The 22,163-nt window shown below is 30.1% G+C and overlaps 2 protein-coding genes across 2 annotated transcripts; both read right to left on the bottom strand.

Annotated features, from left to right (window-relative positions):
- Positions 1 to 4,518: 4,518 nt before the first annotated feature.
- On the bottom strand, positions 4,519 to 8,343 carry LOC112596034. Its single transcript, XM_025341480.1, has 6 exons — positions 7,599 to 8,343; positions 7,405 to 7,495; positions 6,058 to 6,157; positions 5,847 to 5,966; positions 5,359 to 5,517; positions 4,519 to 4,607 (listed from the first exon to the last, which is right to left on the bottom strand). Exons 1-6 carry the CDS (start codon positions 8,341 to 8,343, stop codon positions 4,545 to 4,547), a joined length of 1,278 nt encoding a protein of 425 aa, XP_025197265.1. The 3' UTR covers positions 4,519 to 4,544.
- A 4,115-nt stretch (positions 8,344 to 12,458) lies between these two features.
- On the bottom strand, positions 12,459 to 17,205 carry LOC112595809 (elongation factor Tu, mitochondrial-like). The gene is made up of 8 exons (XM_025341159.1): positions 16,990 to 17,205; positions 16,847 to 16,899; positions 16,580 to 16,781; positions 15,617 to 15,783; positions 15,253 to 15,538; positions 14,967 to 15,185; positions 13,282 to 13,579; positions 12,459 to 12,835 (listed from the first exon to the last, which is right to left on the bottom strand). Exons 1-8 carry the CDS (start codon positions 17,030 to 17,032, stop codon positions 12,655 to 12,657), a joined length of 1,449 nt encoding a protein of 482 aa, XP_025196944.1. The 5' UTR covers positions 17,033 to 17,205; the 3' UTR covers positions 12,459 to 12,654.
- Between the last annotated feature and the right edge of the window lie 4,958 nt (positions 17,206 to 22,163).

The raw sequence follows: 22,163 nt of genomic DNA, 5'->3' as shown, positions 1-22,163 counted from the left end.
TTACCGGTATAATCTTGCAATTGAAAAGTAATGGGTTACGTATAGTTTATTTTATCAATTTTAAATATTTCTGTAGACCGGCTCGGTAAATAGCCTTTTATAAACACGCCTTTTTATGTACTAATACGGACGTTATCAACAGCTTTAAATTTAATTTTTCTTTGTTTTATTACCACTGATGATGGATCGCATCAGCTTGCACCGGTGTCATACCTATTGTCCTATGTTTTGAATTATTAAATTATATTCGTTAATCAACGATGGTGAAATAGAAATCCATTCGTGCGAAACTCGTGCTGTAAACTCTCTATACATTTCTTTAAGTGTACGATTAAAACGTTCTGCTATACACGCTTTCATAGTGCTATACATTGAATGGTTTTGTATGCCGTATTTAGATGTTAACGCGTCAAATGTTGAATTGTAAAATTGTTTACCGTTGTAAGGGCCGGGAGCACATAATTGTTTTAATACCCGCGACCTGGTCACCAAATACTTCATACGCTTTATACGGTCACACAACGACCGACCTGTGCATAATTGTGCATATATATATAGCACTCAACAGGAAGTGGACAGGATCGCCGAACAAATCCTGTGAGTGCTAGTGCATGGGTGGTGTGTGTACATGTGTAAACATGTGAGTGTGTAACTTAAAGCTAGGGATAATTAGGTAATTCAATGAAAAAGAAATGGTAACTCTATGTTCCAGTAATAAAATATAATATAAGGTATAATAAAAAATAATAATAATAATAATGATTACGGCCCTTTTTGGCCGTTTAATAAAAATCTATAAAGCTATAAGAACGACCACATAAATATAATAATAATATAGGCTTTTTTCAGGCCCAATAATACAGATATAAAAAATAATAATACAAATGGCCCTTTTGGCCCAATTATACAGATAAAAAAAAATAATAATGTATAACCTAACCGGTGTACGACGCGTTCGTCACGTCCGTCCGGTACGTGTCGCCGACCGTCGGCTTCCACGTCAGCCACGCGTCCAGCAAGCCGCACCGGCTGCAGTTGTTCGCGGAGCACTTCACGGCCGTTGACCGCCGGAACAGCCACTCGGCGGCCGCGTCCGTCCCACCGTCGGCTATCCGGACGTCCGACCAGCGGACCACGTCGTGCACCGCCTTGCCGGTGACCGCTATCCACGCTACCAGCGTGGCCATCTCGTTGACGATGGCCACAGATCCTACGTACGCGACCGGCGTACTGCGACCCGGCTCATCTCGTCCACCGCGTCGGCCATCGCCCGCAGCACCGCTTCCCACCACAAACCACTTCCGGGTCTTGTTCCACGGTCGCGAGGGAGCTTCTCGGACGAGTAACAACTGCTCGCCAGGTTGTCTGCCTCGACAGCCGCCGAATGCGACTGATCCGCGCTCGGATCATCGATACATTCGAATCTCCGGCTTTTCGGCTCCACGGTTACTATAACGGAAACATATATAGAGATGGGCCAGCAACAGGATGTGCGGCTAGCGCACCACTCTTTTTCATATACTACGCGCAAAGCAATAGTCAAACATTGTCGACCTCGAGTTTAAAATCGTTCACGCGTGGATTCGCGGACGGTCGGTCGGTGGCCATGTCTAGCAGCCCGCTGTATACGACGCGTCCGTCGCGTCCGTATGATACGCAAAGGCGGATTTATCTTTTTAACGGCTTTAGGCATCAACAATTTACCGCCCTAATAATAGGTGAACGACTGAACAAGTTACCACAACCGTATACCATGTACGATATAGTAGAAAAATATAAAATAAATACGCACATTATTATTAATTATTTTTAATAAATATAAAGTAATGAATTTTTTTTTTTATATATATAATAAGTTTGATGTTTTTTAATAAAACACTATAAACTTTGCCACCCTAGGCAGCTGCCTACAGTCCCTAATGGGAAATCCACCTCTACAGTGATATATTTGTCACCGGCCATCGGCTTAAACGTCGGCCACGCGTCCAGTGTGCCGCACTGCCAGTTGTCCGCGGATCATTTCACGGCCGCTCAGCCGTAGCCCTAGCGTGTCTTAGTTTCTACAATGTAATCGATCAGAGTTATAAAATGCAAAATTTTTATTTTTATTTATTTTTTTTTTTTTGTTTGTTCTGTTTTAGAATATAAAAAAAAAATGTATCGAGTTAAAATCCCTCGAACGTCTCTCGTGTTAATTCGTCCCTGTACAATTATTATATACGTCTACAATCTAACCGTCGCCAAAATTATAGTCACTTTTCTCCAATATATTATATAGAGTGTTACTGAGATTGTAAATATTTAGGTAGTTAATAGTTTATTAAAGTAGAATGCAACTTATCCACTTATAAAACATACATGCGGTAAAATTAATATTCTTCCGAAAACATTGTTTCTTTTATTATAGAAATTGCATACTGATAAAAACTTAAGAAATATACTAGCAACCTCCGATGTTACAAAATTTTATTTTATTTTTTTATCCTAAAGCTATATTTTAATAAAATATATTAATATATTATTTTGTTCTTTTTTTAACAAATGCAACGTAAATACCGTAAATATCATATGTATCACAATCCCCCGCTTATCCATCCCCACTATTCTTGTTGTGGTGCCGTACAACTAATAATGTAAAAAATATTAATTATAATTATCCAAAAAATGATGCAATAAACAATCTATGTATATGATCTAAATGATACAATTCAATATAAGATCTGTGTAAAAGTCTAACGATTTTAACGTTATTACGATTTACGATTTACATTATACTATTATAGTTTGAATCGTTATACGTTATTTCCTAAATTATTTCTTCTTTCTGTTAGATTATTAAATACAGATACAGTATATTTAAAAAAAGGAAGTGCATAATACAATATTCTATTACTACTATATTAACAAAGTAAAAAGTAGAGTTCGCCCGTTGTCGACGGCGAGTAGTGGACGGTGCTGTGCCGGTCCCCGTACTCGACATTGACCACGTCCGACAGCCTCTGCTTCAGTCCGTCGAGCACAGCGCAGATGCTGTGACAGATCGAGTCGACGGCCGCGGCGATCAGGTGCCCGCGTCCGGTGCTGTCCCGGAAGCCGCACACCACCAGACGCGCGTCCGGCCGGCCATACGGCGCCGACAGCAGGTCGCCAAACGCCGATACCGCGTACGTCCCGTGATCATCGGGCGCGCCGCTCGCGGCGTAGGCGGACATGCAATCGTCCCACGGCTTGACCAGGACCATGTTCTTCAGCCAGCACACGGCCACGCTGGCCCTGGATGCGTGGCCATTGGCCCGTAAACGATTCTCGGACGCTTCCGGTCGGCCGTGTTCGGCTCGCAGTAATTGAATTACTAGATATAATTTATTACGCTACGTAGTTATATTTAAAAATTATAGTTTTGGGTTTAATACATTTTTATTGATTAATAACATGGTACGTATGTATAATTTAAACATAAAATCCTGTTGGATTATTTGATTAAAACTTAATATTACTTGAATACTTGCTATCTGTGTGTCATTAACTCAATATAGTCAATATAGGTTATCATAAAAAAAAAAAAAAATTTAAATATATTATAATATATATCCTAGAAGTATGATTGTAGACTGTAAAGTCTTAGTTACGGCAGGGAAGTAATATAGTGTATGTAATTATGATAAATATAAAACAATATGAATGTAGCATAAAGGGTTATGGAGGGGGGAGAGCCCTACGTTTATATTTCAATCACCTTTAAGCGTATACTCACTAAAAACATTACGACTACATCACTGGTATTATGACAATCGCTAAAGAAAATTTTGTGGTCTCAGTACATTCGCTTCATTACCCTGACCTAAATGTATGTTGACGCTAATACTGATATATATAGTTCTATATGATGAAGTGATAAACAACTTGTTTATATCCGCGTATGACTATAATACGCAAACAATAATCATACATAAACTCTAGTAAAATGCGTAACATAAACAAATAAAATATATTGTATTTTCAATAGTTTTATTGCGATCGACATCAATATAATACATGAATAAATGAAATACACAAACAGTTATAGAAAAGTCATATTTTCCTGGATGAAAGATATGAATCATACATATAGCTTAACAGCTAACAATGTCTATAAAGTATAAATGTGAAGTGATCACGGCGGTGTACAAATTTTTAATGTTTGTGTGCGTACAGCGATAATGTTTTTCTCATTATGATTATACTATTTGACCGGCGTACAGTTGCATGTGCATGTGTGTATTGGCGTTGTGTACGTTCGTCCGGCGTGTTGACGTATTTTTTTTACGTTTAATGATTATTGATATTTGATCATTCGTATAGTTTACAAGTTTAATTGACCAGATCTTGAGCGTATACTTACGCCGTACGTGCGTTTTTCGTTTATTTAATATCCGGCGCCTACCACATTTATTATCTACCTACAAATACTATTCTATTCGGGTGTATATTCTGCAGGATACTAGATAATAACATAACGATGTAACATTACGTCCACTGCTAAAGTTTCGTCATAATTATATGGTCTACATCTCCTTTGCACAAATCTTTTCCAACACCGATAATATTGAATACGTTGTCCGCATGAACTATGAACAGACGTAAAATCATATTGTTACTTTAAATGCATTTATGTTTTATAAACCATAATGTATAATGGTATAATGCGAGGGTTCTCAACCTGGTGTGCCTCAAATAAGTGTGAAAAATCTCAAGGGTGGGGATAAAATGTTGAAAAACACAATAACCAACATTAAAGTACGTTATGACTCTTGGAGTGCCAGGGGATCTGGTTTTGTACCCCCTGCGTACCCCCACCATGAATTTTTAATGTAATGAAGTTCAAATATTTTTACAATATAAACAAAATAGTTCTCATTAAAATGCATATTTTGAATGACTTTTATTTGCTTTCTATGTTTTGGCCCGCTACTAGTATAATATACCTAAACCTTAAACCCCCTAACCCATTCAAAAACTCTGGCTACGCTACTGTCATGACTTATGACATAAACATTATGATTATAAATATGCGAACATCAATCTTATAGTAATGAGTGAGTGGGTGGGACGAGAACTCATACAAGTTTAAAAGAGGGCGTGGAGTTTAAAAGGTTGAAAACCCTTGGTATAATGGATTATAAATTTGTAAATTGGTGACACAATTCAATTTCGCTTCAACGGATTCGTTTACACAATGAACGGTGTTGAATTAATTATAGATTATACACAAACAAAAACGAGTGAGTAATAATTTTATATAATAATGTCGTAAGACTATATTTCTTAAGACATGCTTACAATTGGCACTAAAATAAAAGAAAAGAAAATCGTACATACTTGAGTAAACATTTTGAAATTTACTATTTTATTTGTTGTCACTTGTAGTCTCAGATTTTCGGCGTTATTAATTTGCATGGCATTTAGTAGTAGAGTTTGATGCTGTAAATTGCTTTGCGTCCAATCACTACTATACAAAGCAAAATTTATCGAATCTTTCTAAAAAAAATGTAAACAACGACATAATATGGTTGTAATAAGTCGGTAGATCGATGAGGTACCTATATTATATAAATAAAATAGTTAAATATTAAATCATTTGAGATTTGAAGAACTGCCATCAGACAATATATTTATCCGACTATTTATGTGTAATGTGTAAATATATTAACACATATCGTATATAGGTATCTACATTACACGTTAACAAAAATTTAACTTTTCAATGCTAAAAAATTATATAAAAAGTTATTGATTCTTATAATATGTTATAGGTACATAATAATAATTATTATTATAATTTAGTTTTATTCAATCTTGTAACGTACTTGTAGGTTAACATCGTCAAATAAGTAGCAGATAACATAAACGTGGAATAAAAACGTCGATATCGCTGTAATTAGTCTTAAATTCTTCGCAGACATCAATGATATATTATTAAAATAGTTCTGAATAAAGAAAAAATATCACCCAGTAATTACCTGATTTCGCATATATTATATTTGTTTATAATAATAAGCTAAATAAAATTAATTTTACCATCATTACAACACAGGATGCTAGAATTATAATTAAAAATTCAAAAGCTAGTTGAATGAGTACCACAGGTCGAAATATTCGGTAAATATTTCTCATGTTTCTGAAATCAAATCATTAAATCATTTTTCAAATGATTGAATAGCAAATGTCAAATAGGTAAGTACTTTAATGAAATATTACTCCCCTTGATAATTTTGTAAATTATGTAGATAATGTGATATTCTAATATTCAAATTACATATTATTATTGTATGATTAAATATTCTGCAGAAGATACAAATTTTATTACAAATGATAATTTAACATTTTTATTTTTTTGTACTAAAAATAAATTAAGTTATTCAAAACCATAACTACATTGTAGTTAAATTAACGTAACTAGTATTAGTATTAGAATAATTATCAGAAGCTGCAGAGGTCAATAATGTTGCCAAAAAGCTTTTTCTTTTTGTGATAACACAGCATTTTAGATTGCGAAAACTATCTAGTATTAATATTGCAGAATATCAAACTTAACATCAATTTTCGATTATAGTATAAATTTATAATTTTAACCTTATTGTTCTCCAAATATAAAATTTCATATTGGCTATAAGCTATTGGTACTTGGTACCTATAAATTATTTTAGTCGCAATAATTGCGAAAAATAAGAATGAACACCGACTAGGTCTAACTATCATAGGACGATAATTTAATACGACTGTACTTACTAGATGAACACATGTAATAAATTTTAAATGAAAAAAATCACAATATAGGATAGGTATTAGATACCATAGGCGTACGCACAAACCAGTACACCGGTATGCCTATATAGGACAGTGATGTTTCACGGACCGAAGTAATTGCCAATTGCCCAATTAATATACCTTATTTATTAAAATAAATTTTAGATTATATTTTTTAAATTAATTTAAAAATTTAGGATAATTCTTTGTGTGCATTTTATTTTTAAACTCAGTATACAATTAAACGTGTAATGACTATTAGTTATTATTAAATATTGAAAATTTTTTTTGAGTTAATTGTAATTGTGTACTGATTAATCAATTGTTCAAAGTTTATTACTTGTAATTATCTATTTTTGATAACATTATTAGTTTATTTTTCCTCTTTAATTATATTTTAACTTTAATGTTAATCCGCCTCGATAACTCTTTCGGAAATAATATGTGATAGTGTACAACTTGTATTTTCCTGTTATATGTTAATTCAAAGAATATTAAGTTTTAAAGAGTCTAATCATTTTAATATTAGAACCAATCATATATGAGCATTGGGCGCTATCTATTTTTGGTGTATGCGAACGCTTATGGTGCCAGTATAGGTGCCTATACTAAACTTACTTAATGACACGCTGTTGATCGTAAATAATACTCTTGAAATTAAACATCGATTCTGATTCTTTTTGATGTTTAACAATTTTTGTGCAATCATCTTGATATAAAGGGAATAAAAAAAAAAAAAATGTAACCAACGCATAACTATACATCTTAAACATACTAAAACTAGTAAAACTATACATAATTTTATAACTTACTCTTAACGTCATTATGTGTAATGTTGAATGTACTAAAAGAATTTGCAATAGTTATTAATTGATACTTAAACGTAATATTTGTCGACAGTAATAGTATATCGAAATTCATTGTGCCATGGCCCCATAGTATCAGAACAATAAATTCTATACAGTAATAAATGATGAAATTGTCGTTGAAAAATTGATCGGAGTCAGGAAATATGAAATTTAATATGTTGAAGCGGAAACGGCTAATCTTGTTTTTGATTTTTATTTCCAAAAAAGCGTTTGTGATAAACAAAGGAGAAAATCCCCAAAATATTGTGAGATTTAACCACATAAACATAATTAGTAAAGTATACGATTTGGACTTCAATTGGCCATCTTTAAGTATACGTCTATTATGATACTTATAAGACAAGTCGTCAACAGATGTCATCTGTATACAGTTCCATATTGTATCTGAATTTACGACAGTACTATAAAGTTTTACAATCGAGAGTACACCGGATGGTATTAACATCGAAATCTGCATTATTGAATTGATGTCGCCCAAAAAAAATTTTATAATAGTTACGATAGCCGAAACCAACGATATTGACAGGATCGACATTTGAACTATGGATATGCATTTGAACACGTTGTGACCAAAGATTTTTGGACTCCGCGAATCCAATAAATAGTATAATCCAGTTATTTTCATTATTCGAGTATTGATCATTAAATTATCTTCGTTCTTCGGTATCATTTTTGTCTTGGTAACCATTTTAAATTAACCTAAAATTTAAACAGATTTTTAATCAACATAGTCAATCATCGTATTTGTTTTTAAACCGATTTCTAAGTACTTTTTGTAGGTACAGTTTTTAATATTGTAAATTTATATAAATCATACAATGAATAATTATGTTAAAATTGATTTTCAACAATGACGTATAAAAGTATATTAAGTATTCAATTGGATGTACTTTAAAAGTATATCATATTGTATTGTACGTAATTATTTACTATTATACATTTATATACCATCAGGTGTCATTATAGTATATTATGTCATGGCCCATGCGTAGACAAGGAATCAATTAACTCAAAAAGCTACTTTAATCATTCTTTAGAAACGTAAAGTTGTTTTTCAACTTACCAAAAATAGCCGAATATAAAAAAATTAAATATATATATCGACAAAGGTCTAATAGAAACTGATGAACTACCTCAACCATTCGCTAACTAAATAGTGTCTGTTTCTATATACCTTTAGGACATATATATAATTACATTAATTATACACGAATATCAATCAAATTATTATATATCCCATATCTTATTCACGATTTTTTATAAAACTATTATTTAATATTTATAACAGTGTCTATATGTATTTAATATACATTATTAAATAACTGTATACCACAAGGACTTCTACGGGGATGGCGGTTGGCCTTAAATGGTGACGAAAAAAATATTATACAAGGGAAAATAATACCCAGTGATTTATCTCGCTAACAACTATAATAATGTGACCTGCAAAAGGGATGGGTGACCAAAAATAAATATAATAATATAAATAAATTTGTTTTATACGCCGTCGTGCTACAATATTATATAATAGAAATATTGAGCTAATAGATTAATAATAATAATATGATAAATAGGTTGCCCAAATAATGTGACAAAAATTGGTATACAACAAAACAAATGATAATAAGAACAATAATAATATTTATGGATATCACCAATATCGACGACTCGGGTCTTGACCAACGTGATCGCGTGAAATCTCCGCTGCAGGAACACCGGTATGGATTATGCTGTAGGTACACTGTCAACTCACGAAATCCATGCCCAAATAATAACAGGTGGTTATATATATATATATTAATGTCTGTGCGGCAAGAACGGCACAGACGTTATAAAATAATAAGGGTGCAATGATAGGAACCCCAACGGCACACACGGTTAAGAGTCCACGGCACACACGGCCAAGAGTTTACGGCAACGTCTTGACGATGTCGTACGAGACCAGCGAACGAGTGTTTTCCCTTTTTACAGCGGTGGTCAAAGACGCCGATGCCATATATACAAGAGGGGAGGAGGGTGACGAAAAAAATCGACGAGCTTATCGCACGCAAACAATAATCATATAGTATATTTTGAACAACTTAATGCTAGGATAGATCGGTTGTACAACGATAAGGGAGGGTTAGTGTTATTAAACATTTTAAATAATAAATATTTTGCAATCGCGGAAGAATTGACGATCAATAGGACCGTTAAAAAAACCTACGTTGGCCTGGTATTTGGGTCCTCGTCACAGGATATAGGACTGCGATTAGTGATATAATAATGTAATATAGGTAGGTATAGCTACCTATTATTATTTATTATAATTATATAATGTTATTGTACATGTATTGAGGAATAAAAAATTTTCCGAACTATAATATATACTTCCATGTTATTATAGTTCTTGGCATGGATAATGATGATGTGCTGCTAGACATTTCTTCTAATCGTCTTTGTAAAAACGTTATGTTAATTTGGAATGAATCCTATTTTTAACATCCTGACCATATTAATAATTTAATATATATATATTTTTTTTTATTTAATAGTAAATTTTATTTCTAGTAGAATAAAAATTTCAGGTCTGGCACCGCATCAAAACGCACCACCCTACATCACATTTACCACAATTACGGATGGGTAGTAGACTAATGCCACCCCATTAAACATAACGTAATCCTTTCAGAATAGAAAATTAATACAAACATAAACGTTTTTCCAAAACATTAACAGTACAAGTATGTATGAGACAACAGTGTTATTTATGTGATGGCTATATTATAGTTCTAACGTTTATAACGCGTAATGTTTAAAAAATAAATTAACGAGTATTATATGTAGAAAAAGCTGGGTGTGATACGAATGAGGGATATTTTTGATAAAGATGTTTAAATATGTACAAGGGTTAGCAGTTAGAAATTAATTTTTATTGATAATATCATAATATTTTATTAAGATATCGGAAGAATATGAATTTACGAATCTCAACATTTGTGTAGTTAAATTGCCTATTCAAGACACCATATAATTGTAGACTTTTTTTTTTTGTAGAAAACAGAAACTTCTAGTAGAATATTAAACATACAATATAAATAATTTTAATAGTAGACATGGGTAAAATAGCTCTATCGATTGTAACATTTTTTAAAAATTACATTTAGTTATGGCTCTCGATTACTTTTTTAAAAAGATTTGGTATTAGTTTTTGCAAAATATAAGATGTGTTTGGAATCTTATTACTTATTGATTGTAAAAAATAATTATATTATTTTTAAATAACATAGTTTTTAAAGAAACACAAAAAATTCATTATTTATTTTACTTTAAAACTGATGTGTTTTTACTTTTAAAGTAATGACTTAAAATTGAATACAAATAATTTGAAAAATATTGTTCTACTTCTAATATTTTGGGTTCCAGAACCTTATATTATTTTATCAATGTGAACATGATTACAAAGAAACGGTATTAGTTAAATTCTGTTAAAGAATAATATTTATACTTCATAACAATTTTTAGAAAAATCAAATATAAGATACTTACCTGCAGTGAAGAATGATTTTTTTCATAGAAGTATTGATCAAAATTGTCTATTTTTTTAATTTACTAGAACCAGTTGCAGCATGACTGAGTGTCAAGTAAGTTGAGATTTTTTAAAATCATTTATTCTCAGTAAAATTGCATTTATATCTTAAGATAACTGGAATCTAATAATATAAGCATACCACCATTATAGGTAATAAATCAACATGTATAAGGAAGTAGATACTAGATACTTAATAATTAAACACAGACAGTGGTAAAAACACACTCTTTCCTGAAAATATTTAAAATGTATACTATACTAAGCTTGAATTCCACTTATTAAAATATATATTAACAAAGAAATATATGTTATATAAGTATCAAATTAGTTTTAGTTTGTAAATATATTATTAGTTTAGCTTTTATTTAATAATTATAATATATGTTTAAAAACAATAATAAAAACCTTTGAAGTAGCTTTAGTATATATAGTAGGTGTCAAATGTTCATTGTCATTAAGTTGATCACTGTAATGGATATTTGATGTGTTAAAATTTAATTCAATGAAAAATTAGTATACATGAAAGACGCTTCTAAGCAAAGACATATTGAGTCAACCTACATTTATATTACTAAAAGTAATTTATTACTCTATGATTGACATGGTAGGTTCAATCAATTCTCTCAAAGATAAATTATATACATAATGATAACTATAACATAATTTTATGTTAAAAACATAAGTATAGTCAATATTAATGTATAATAAGACAATTAAAATAAATTTAAGTTATAAATAGCCTAGAATTAATCTGAATATTTTAAATATTTCATAGTAATTTAAAGTCTCAACAAATAACATTTTTCAAATAAAAAATTACTAAAATCGTTATTTTTTGCTAGCTTGAAGTACATACAAAAATGTTATATGTTTAGGTTATTATAAGAAATTTAGTGTTATATTTTCAAGCATCAGTGTTATATTTTCAGCGACTGTTATAATTGAATATTTTAAAACATAAAATAATTTTCAAATTTTTACAAGCTTGTTGTTTTAATTTTGATAAGGGCAACGTTTCAAAAAATCTTGTATTATATTGCTAAAAAATTAATAATCAAAGAATTTTTTCTATCATACAATGAAAAAAAAATAATACACATATACATCGTAAAGTAAAATCAATCTATTCATCTTTTTCTTGATCCAAACTAAGTATAAAGATTAGCTATTCGAAATACATTTTTATTAATACAATTTTGTGGTGGATATTCAATAACATAAAATAAAAACGGTTGTTGTAATAAAATTGTTTTTATTTTTCAAATACGTTCAAATACAGTATAACTGTTAAACGTATGTTAGAGCTTACATTTAAATATATTAAAACTACAATATTATCAATAATGCACTTTGTGAGAACAGAGATAGACAAAATGACAACTTTATGTACATACTGGAGTTGCAATGTCGTTGAAGAATACTAATGACTTATGCAGCATTTTTCTTTTCTCGGGCTTTCTTACCTTCCAATAATCCTCGCCTTTCATCATCTAATAATCTTCTTTTAATTTCAGTAATTACTCCAGTTCCAACTGTAGCACCAGCCACACGTAATGTGAATCGTTGTCCCTTTTCTAGAACCATGGGTCTAATCATCTTCAATTCAACACTGGAAAAATACGTTTGTAATTATTCTACATAATAAAGCTTATCATGATATCACAAATACTATATCTTTCTTTTAAAAACAAACATAACATTAATAATCAATTCTATTTATTAGCATATATAAAAATGTAATCAGGCCTAAATCAAATGTTAATTAGGCATACTAAAATTCTCTTGATCATCATTATTATTTTTACTATTATTATAAATAAATAAAAATTGCGTATGCAGTACTATTAAAAAAAATAGGCAATAGCCAAATGTTCTTATCTCAAATATCTATTTGATTTCAATGTTCTCATTAATATATTTGTTAAATTCATAAAATAAACAATTTTAACAAATTTTTATTCATATTACAATAATTGTATAGCAATATTAATGATTATGCTAATTTAATTTATTGTAATAACTGGTTAATAGTCTTATAAAAATGTTTATACATACGAGCAATCTTCACCAGGCATAACCATATCTTTGCCAACAATGTTTAATTGGCAAGCACAATCCCAAGTCTTTGAATACATCTGCATTTGTTGGAAAGGTACAAGTGGTTTACCGTTTCCACCTTCTTCTTTATTTAACACATACACCTGAGTGGATACAAAGTCTTGCATTTTGACAGTTCCTGGTTTAGCCAACACCATTCCACGTCTCAAATCATCACGTTTTGTACCTTTAATTAAGGCTCCTAGCTGATCTCCTGCTTGAGCCTCTTCAAGGATTTTGTGAAACATTTCAATTCCTAAAAATATGTATTTGGTTATTAGATGATTATTTTACATTAATGGTAACATAAAATTTTATAAGTTCAAATTGCATTTAAACATTATTATTGTAATATATTAAGTTGCATACAGTTATATAACTTATGGATATAAATAAAAATAAAATCTGTTTTAAACAATGTAAAATCTAGTGTATTAATATTGTATATTATATAATAATCAAGTGATAGAATACTGATTAGTAACAGTATTGTACACAGCTAATAAAGTTATATATTAAATAAATTCAGTGCAGGTAAGAAAAGAAATAATTATTATGAAGTAATAATATTTTTAAGGCTCGTAGAGGAATAGTAATCAGTAACCAGCCACAATAGTCATTATAATTTATTATATTGAAAACAAATGTTTGACTAAATTATTATTTAATTTTAACCCATGACATTTATTTATTTGATATTAAAACAGATAATGCACAACAGTTTGAAGGCAATTCATCTTATTATATAAGCTATAATAAATAGGGCTATCTTGTTGTATGCGCTCTACTGGCGACATTACGACTGCAGTATGCGCTCTACCGTTTTTACCACTCTAATTGTAAGTAATAGAAGTAATTATTTTTATTATGTCATATATGCATACAGAGGTGATAGGTACAAGCATTAATTTTATATACAGATAAGTCGAACTATAGGAATATTTAGAAACCGTATTTTTAGATTTATTTTATTCCCACAAACATTGCAGTTTAGATAATTTTGAAGATAATAATATTATCTGGGCCGGCACAGATTACGATTACAATTTATAGATACATTTATCGCATAATATATTTTCTACATTTACTAAAAGATTTTTAAAAATTAAAAAATTAGTAGCTGATTCTTCAATTTGAATTATAGTATAAAATTCTTTTGCAAGCATATTGAAAAGTGAAAATTAAAACCGTGTAAACCCAAGAACTGTCAGCCAATGATTAAATACACGATTAAAAATTATATCATGCAGTAAAAGAGTGATAATCTTTATTAGCATTAAGTCACAATAGTAAAGATAAATTGGGTAATAGAGCGCATACGACAAGTGTGCCGTAATTGCAGGTAGACCACATACGACAAGATAGCCATAAATAGGTATGAGTAATGTACAACATCGATTATTACTTAAAAATTATGGATTGGATTATTAATGCATATTGAGATTAAAAAATAAATCATAAGTATTCATACATTTTTATTTATATTTAGAAAGTATTATTATGATTAAAACATGAAGTAAATAAATATATTACTATGTTCTTATACAGTAATAACCGATATTAATGAATTTTTGTACGTTAGTACCTATCAATCTCTTTTATATCAATGGTGGACTTAATTAATAAACACTAAATATAATTACCAGTAATTGTAGATTTTAAAACTTTGTTATAACCAACAAATTCACATTCATTTCCTTTTTTAATTACACCACGTTCCAATCTGCCAGTTACTACTGTACCACGTCCTGGAATAGAGTAAACATGTTCTACTGGCAACATGAAAGGTTTATCTAAATCTCGAATTGGTTGTGGAACATATTTATCTACTTCATTCAGTAGAGTTTCAATAGCTTTTGCTCCTACACATAAAATGATAAATTACATCTTTAGAAGAAATACAGAAATATAATGTTTTGATTTTATTACCAATTTCAGGTTCTTTTCCTTCAAGGGCACATAGTGCTGAACCTTTAATAATTGGTAAATTATCCCCATCAAAACCCATTTCAGTCAGTAGTTCTCTAATTTCCATTTCAACTAATTCAACCATTTCTGAATCAGCCGCATCTACTTTATTAATGAATACAATAATATGACCGATTCCTATTTGTTTAGCTAATAATAAATGTTCTCTGGTTTGTGGCATAGCACCATCAGTTGCAGCTACTACTAAAATAGCTCCATCCATTTGATTAGTTCCAGTGATCATGTTCTGGTTATAAAAAAATTGAAATAAATAAATTACTTGGTAAGTTAAATAAATATTTCATTGCTTATTTATTTTTGTTACCTTAATGTAATCAGCATGTCCTGGACAATCAGTGTGGCTATAATGTCTAGCTTCAGTTTCGTACTCAACATGAGCAACATTAATGGTGATTCCACGGGCTTTTTCTTCAGGCGCATTATCAATGTCAGCATATTGTTTCATCTTAGCCATTTTTTTTGATGACAAAACTAATAAATAAACGACTTAGTATAAATATTATAGGTACTATATTATATTAATTACTAACTTCCAAAATCAAATCAAAAATATTTCAGTGTTTATTATACCATATCATAAAACAGTATGACGATACTTTGGTACTTCACATATCAAAGGAAAAAATAATTTGCCGCAACATTATATTATAATATATTTTTTATGCTGGCATGTATTTGGCCACTTAATATACCTACACCATGTAAGTAGTTAACCACATAACCACATTCAAATGAGTTTTTTTCCTTATACATTATTTTTGTGTTAATAAAACTAATGATTAATGCTGTTTGAAGTTATATTGATGACAGTAAGCATAACAAGATTTTTATTTATCAATTATATGATGAATAAATTGTCTATTTTACATGTGATTTGCTAATAAATATGTAGTAGTTAAAATGTTAAGAAATTGACTTGAATACAAAAAAAAAAAAAATAATTAATGTACATTTATGTACTATTAATGGATTGAACCGCAATAATAGTTTATTTTAAACCGTCATTTTTATTAATCGTTAAAGTGACATCAAACTATTTGCGTCTATAGGAATCCTATTTTATCCCACATACATTTGAAAATATCATAAAAATAAAGTAGATATGAAAAAAATTTAAGTATTATTGTATTTCAAAATCGATTAAAAATATTTTCTCTAAATATGTTCCGGGATATAATCACTAATAAATATTAAATCTTGAATTCCATTGATAAAAATAGTGTTATAGGTACATTGAAACTTCAGATATGTTAAAATGAAACATTACTTTTGGTGATGGCGGCTGTGAGTGTGGTTTTGCCGTGATCTACATGTCCAATGGTGCCTATGTTGCAATGAGGTTTGACTCTTTGGAAAACTTTCTTTTCAGAAGGTGCCGCATACATTCGAGCACAACCCACAACCGGACCGACGGCATTCTGTCTTTTTAAGACGTCGTTTAAGCATCTCTGCAGGGGAACATTGTATTTCTGCACAAAACCCAATCGGCAATGATAAAAAAAAAAAAAATTTTCACACGGTAGCATATACTTACGTGTAATGTCTGAAAGTATCGGTTCAGATGTGCTGGCGATTTGTTCTTGGGCACTGAAAATAAAAAAGAGAGTAGATAGCTACATAGATACAATAGAAAAGTCATATTCGGGAATAGTGTTTAAAAAAAACTGTAAGACTTACAAGTGTAACAAATTAATTTACTGGTCTTCAACATTGTGGCCATGGTTTCACACGTTTAGTGATGAATAGCCAATTGGACTGAATGTGTCTGCGTATAGTTACGCTAATGGAATATTGTAAAATCGTTAAGTTTTGTCAAACCCTAAAAACGCGTGTGGTTGAGGATTGTAGTTCAGAATATTTTTTATATTATCAAATGTCGGTGTCGGCGAATGAATATATTATTATTATATCGTCTTATTCGCTGTGACTGTCTTGATAATATGGGCGAGCATGTGATTTCGGTATTCATGGAAGAAAGAACGAAAAACAAGAAATGGACGATCAGGATTCGATGACGGCATCGAAATTACGAATGAACAAATGGCGGCAAAACGTCGTTGCGTTTAAATTGTTTTATAATCGCAGTTGAGATTACAATCATAAATGTTTGAATAATAATATATAATAGTACAATACTATTATTATCGTTTTATATTATTAGATTGATTAATTTTATTAGTGTAATAATTAATCGACGACATTATATGCATACGCGGCAATTATTTATGTTCAACTATAATTTTCTAAAATTATTTCAGGCAGATAAAATAACGATTTAAAATACAGAAGAAAATGCTATAAAGACGTGTATATTAGCATAAATGGCTCTTAAACAACGAATGATTTGATGTACATAAATATAATTATTAAATTTGTTTTGATAACGTTTATTAATGTACCTATTATTTAAAACCACAGCTTTGCGGTTCATCTACACATTAACTTGACGTTGTTATTATTAATAATTTTTCAGAGATGCACTGAAAAAAATTCACGATGTTGAAGTCATCAATACTTAATTGTTATGTTGCTAAGTTTTTGAAAACCTGTCGACTTTACCTGCAGAATCGGCTGAATCGATTTTCAACATTGGTAACTGGTAAGTAAGCTGTAGTTTCATATATTAATTAACATAAAAATACATAGGTACATTTAATAAATAATAAAAAAGAATTTGGAAAAATATCATTTACCTACGGTGTTTTATTACACTTATAAAATGTAGTTTTGTGTTGAAGTTATATAGTAACGATCGATTAATCCCGAATTAACATTTTCTAATATTATTGATTATTAATCAGTATAAGATATCAACAAAACTAATCTTTAATTTGAAATAAAATCAAACAAAAATAATTGCACTGGAATATTATATTTTGTTGTATATTACAGTCTAAACATAATAATATTTAATAATAATAGAAGAAACTGTTTGTTGGTTGAAAATGTATTACACATATGAATACCTAAAATAAAGAAAACGAAAATAAACAATACGCGTAAAATAAGTGATATTGAAAATAATAGTAAATAAAAACAGACGTGGGCATTATCACAGAAAATATATAATGGTGTATTAGTTTTATATGATGTACCTACATTTTCAAAACAATAATAAATCATTGACTTCAAAAAACTATATTGAGCGCTACTTGGTTTTTTTTGTGTTTTTTCTTTATAAGAAGTTACAAAAAGTTATTCATAAACATGTTTATTGAATAATCTGTGAACTTGACTAAATATTTTGATTGCTATACTATATATTTTATGTATAGAATGTTCTCTAATGTTCATGGTTACATTGTAGGCATTCAAATGTCAATTAAAATAGGTAACCAATTTTATCGAAATTCGCAATTTATATTTAAAAAGAAATACAGAAAATAACTTTTAAGTTTTTTGAGTTATAGTCAGATGACATTATGGCAATTATGTGTTAGAATTAAATTTTGTAAAACATATTGTTAGTGTCTCCGGATCTCTGGAATAAAATTATATTGTTAAAAACTGAAGTGCACTTCTTATAGCAAGATAAATTATTCTTAAACTTAGGGTATACTATTCGTATGAAATAAATAGTGAATTTCCAAGGAACTAATTAATCTAAATAACCAATCAATAAACAATGGACTAAAACATTTGAAATTTAAATCATTCAGCATTTTTCTAACTTAAAATAGTGGTCATTAAAATCATCATCATCAAAAAAAAAAAAAAAAGCGGCCAAGTGGGTACCGCTCTGCTGTACATTAGGGCGTGGGGTGAACCTCGAACTAGGGTAGGTTAAATTTGAATGCAATGATAGTTATCATTGTATACGAAAAACGATTCTAAAGGAGATGATTTGTCAGTCTAGGATATATTATACTTAAATATTGTCATACATTCTATTTTGAAACAAATATTTTATTTTTCAATTAGGACGCATTTGCAAAAGTCATGGTTAATCAATTAATTATTAATTTTTATGAATTATACCTACAAAATAGTTTTCAAATATTCATGATTTTAACGAATTTTTGTCAATATTTGAACTTCAAATGCTAATAAAAAAAACTTGTGCCTATGTATTCTTAAAATTTTTTGATCGCTATAAGAATAACTTATGTGGAACTTTGGATAAAATTTTCAATTATTTTTATTGGGCCAAAAAAAATTTATCGACACTCCAAAAAAAAAATTGTCATAAAAATCGATAATATCAGTGGTATACAAATAACTCAAAAAGAAACGAAATTTTTTAAAAATTAAACTGGACAAAGATATCACTAACATAAACATTTGGTAAAAATTTCGAATATTTACAACCATATAAAAAAATCGATTTGGTCGAAAACTGGTTTTGCGTAAAAATTCTTGTTCTTCCGTCAACTGTCTACCATCTGCTAATTTTATCACATTGTCCATGTCTAATACTTAATAGCACACAATAATTTTAAATAAAATACGCTCTGTATTCAATTAAATATATAAATGTTTAATATTTCAATATTTATAAATGGAAATAAAGTTTTTAATTACAATATTTTAAGACTCAGACTTGAATGGACATTCGGGCACATCTGAAACAATGAGAGGTGTAGACGAAAGTGGTTCCACAACTAAACTAGAAGAGGTTTCCGTAACACTTGATAATGGACTAGACTTCACAGGAGACAATGGCACAATAGAAACAGTTTGTGGTGTTGGCGAAGGAGGTTTTACAATTGAACTAGCAGAAGTATCCACATCACATTCTGATGAACTAGACTTGGTGGGAGACGATGGTACAATAGAAACAGTTGGTGGTGTTGGCGAAGGAGGTTTTACATCTAAGCTTGAGGAGGTTTTCACAGTAATTGGTAATGGACTAGACTTGGAGGGAGATGATGGCATATTAGAAACAATAGGCGTCGTTGGTAAAGGTGGTTTTATAACTTCACTTGTGGAAATATTAGCATCACTCTGAAAACGCTTACGCTGGGGCATGAACACCCATGATGGCATATCAGCAAAAGTTGGCGTCTTTGGTGTAGGCGGTTTCGCAATCAATCTCGTAGACGTATCCGTAAGCTTACGCCTAGGTATGAACATTCCTGATTGTACATCCGTTACTGTTGGCGTCGTTGGTGTAGGCGGTTTCGCGACCAATCTCGTAGACCTTTCGGTAGCGTGTTGTAAAAACTTACGCCTAGCCATGTACAGCCTTGATTGGGCATCGGATACTTTTGGCGTCGTTGGCATAAGCGATTTTCCAACCAATCTCGTAGACCTTTCCGAAACATGCTGTAAGATTTTACGCTTAGGAATGTACGGCCGTGATGGATCAAAACGAGTTGGTGGTGTTGGTGAAGGCGGTTTTACAACTATATTAGAAGCGATTTCCACAACACATTGTGAAGGGCTTGACTTGACAGGATACGATGACACATTCAAAAGAGTTGATGTTGGTGAAGGGGGTTTTACAATTACACTAGTAGAAGAACACAATGACTCAGTAGGAACATCGGCAACGATTTCATTTTCATGTTTTTGTAGATTTGGTTCGATCAGTTCTGGGTTTTTAGATGTTTGTGCTTGCTCGGATTTAATAAATATCTTGTAGCATTTTCTATGGCAAATTTTAGTGCAGTCCTTACATTTGTACATCGGCTTAAATAGTTTTATCTTTTTGCAATATATACAGCGTACGAAACGATAAGGAAAAAAAATTGTTTTGATGAAATTATGGGTATGATCCATTTTCATATTATGTTTAAGTGCGAATTGTATGTACGATACGATACGATTACAGTAGTCAACTAATTGTTTATATCCCAAATATTTATTCGACGTTTGAATTCCATCGGTTGCTAACAGTTTCATGCAAATAGTGTAATTATTATTATTTTTTAATTTCAGCGTGATAATATTTTTTTTTGTTAAAATTATTATTTACAATAAATACCCTCGTTTTATTATAAGAGTAGATTAATGTTTAGCAATTTTAAAAATAGTTTTAGTTATTTTATAAGTATTGTCCAAACGTTATAAATGCTTAAATGCTTAGATGTAATATAATGCAGTATTATGTATAATAATAGCTTATGTGTATGTTAAATTTTAGAATTTTAATATAAGTTTTGTCGATAGTGTTAGAAAAATAGTCTCTCTTTATGACTTTCCAAATCATGATGGTTGAAAAAAATTATGTGTGATCGGATGTTGATTTATATAATTACACTTGAAACATAGGTTATAAGTTACCATTATCTTGTACTTTCAATACTGATTATACTTAATTAAACTGTATATAGATAACATTAACATAAACATTTGGTGAAAATTTCAAGTATTTACAGTAATTAGTTTTTGAATTACAACCATAAAAAAAAATCAATTTGGTCGAAAACTGGTTTTGCGTAAATATTCCCGTTTTTCCATCATTTTTTTTTTTGTTTTTCTCATATTTTTTGAAAACTGTTGGAAAATGTTTACTTTTTACCTGTATAATGGCCCAAGGATGCACCAAAGATATTCACTTTGCCATCGGAAACCACCCCCGAAGTTTGAAATTGAAGCATTATTTCGACTACTTATTCTGTACCCAGACACACAAAAAAAAAAAAAAAAACACACATCATTGTAAAATCAGTAAATTCATCACTTCGTTCAGAATCTAAAATATTTTCAAACCTCAATATACAAACATTTATTAAAATTTAATAGAATTTTATAATATTGACAACTGAATAAAATATATTGAAAAAAATACATACCTGAAACTGGAATTAAATTTCAGAAAAATTATAGTTTTGTCCTGATAAATTATATATAGGTACTAAACTAAATTAAATTACGTTGAATATTCAGTGGGAAAATTTAATGGTAGG

This window comes from Melanaphis sacchari, unplaced genomic scaffold (genome assembly GCF_002803265.2).
Source record: "Melanaphis sacchari strain LSU unplaced genomic scaffold, SCAv2.0 Contig2_pilon_pilon, whole genome shotgun sequence".
NCBI classification, from domain to species: Eukaryota; Metazoa; Arthropoda; class Insecta; order Hemiptera; family Aphididae; genus Melanaphis; species Melanaphis sacchari.
This window is presented reverse-complemented; position numbering and strand designations above follow the sequence as displayed.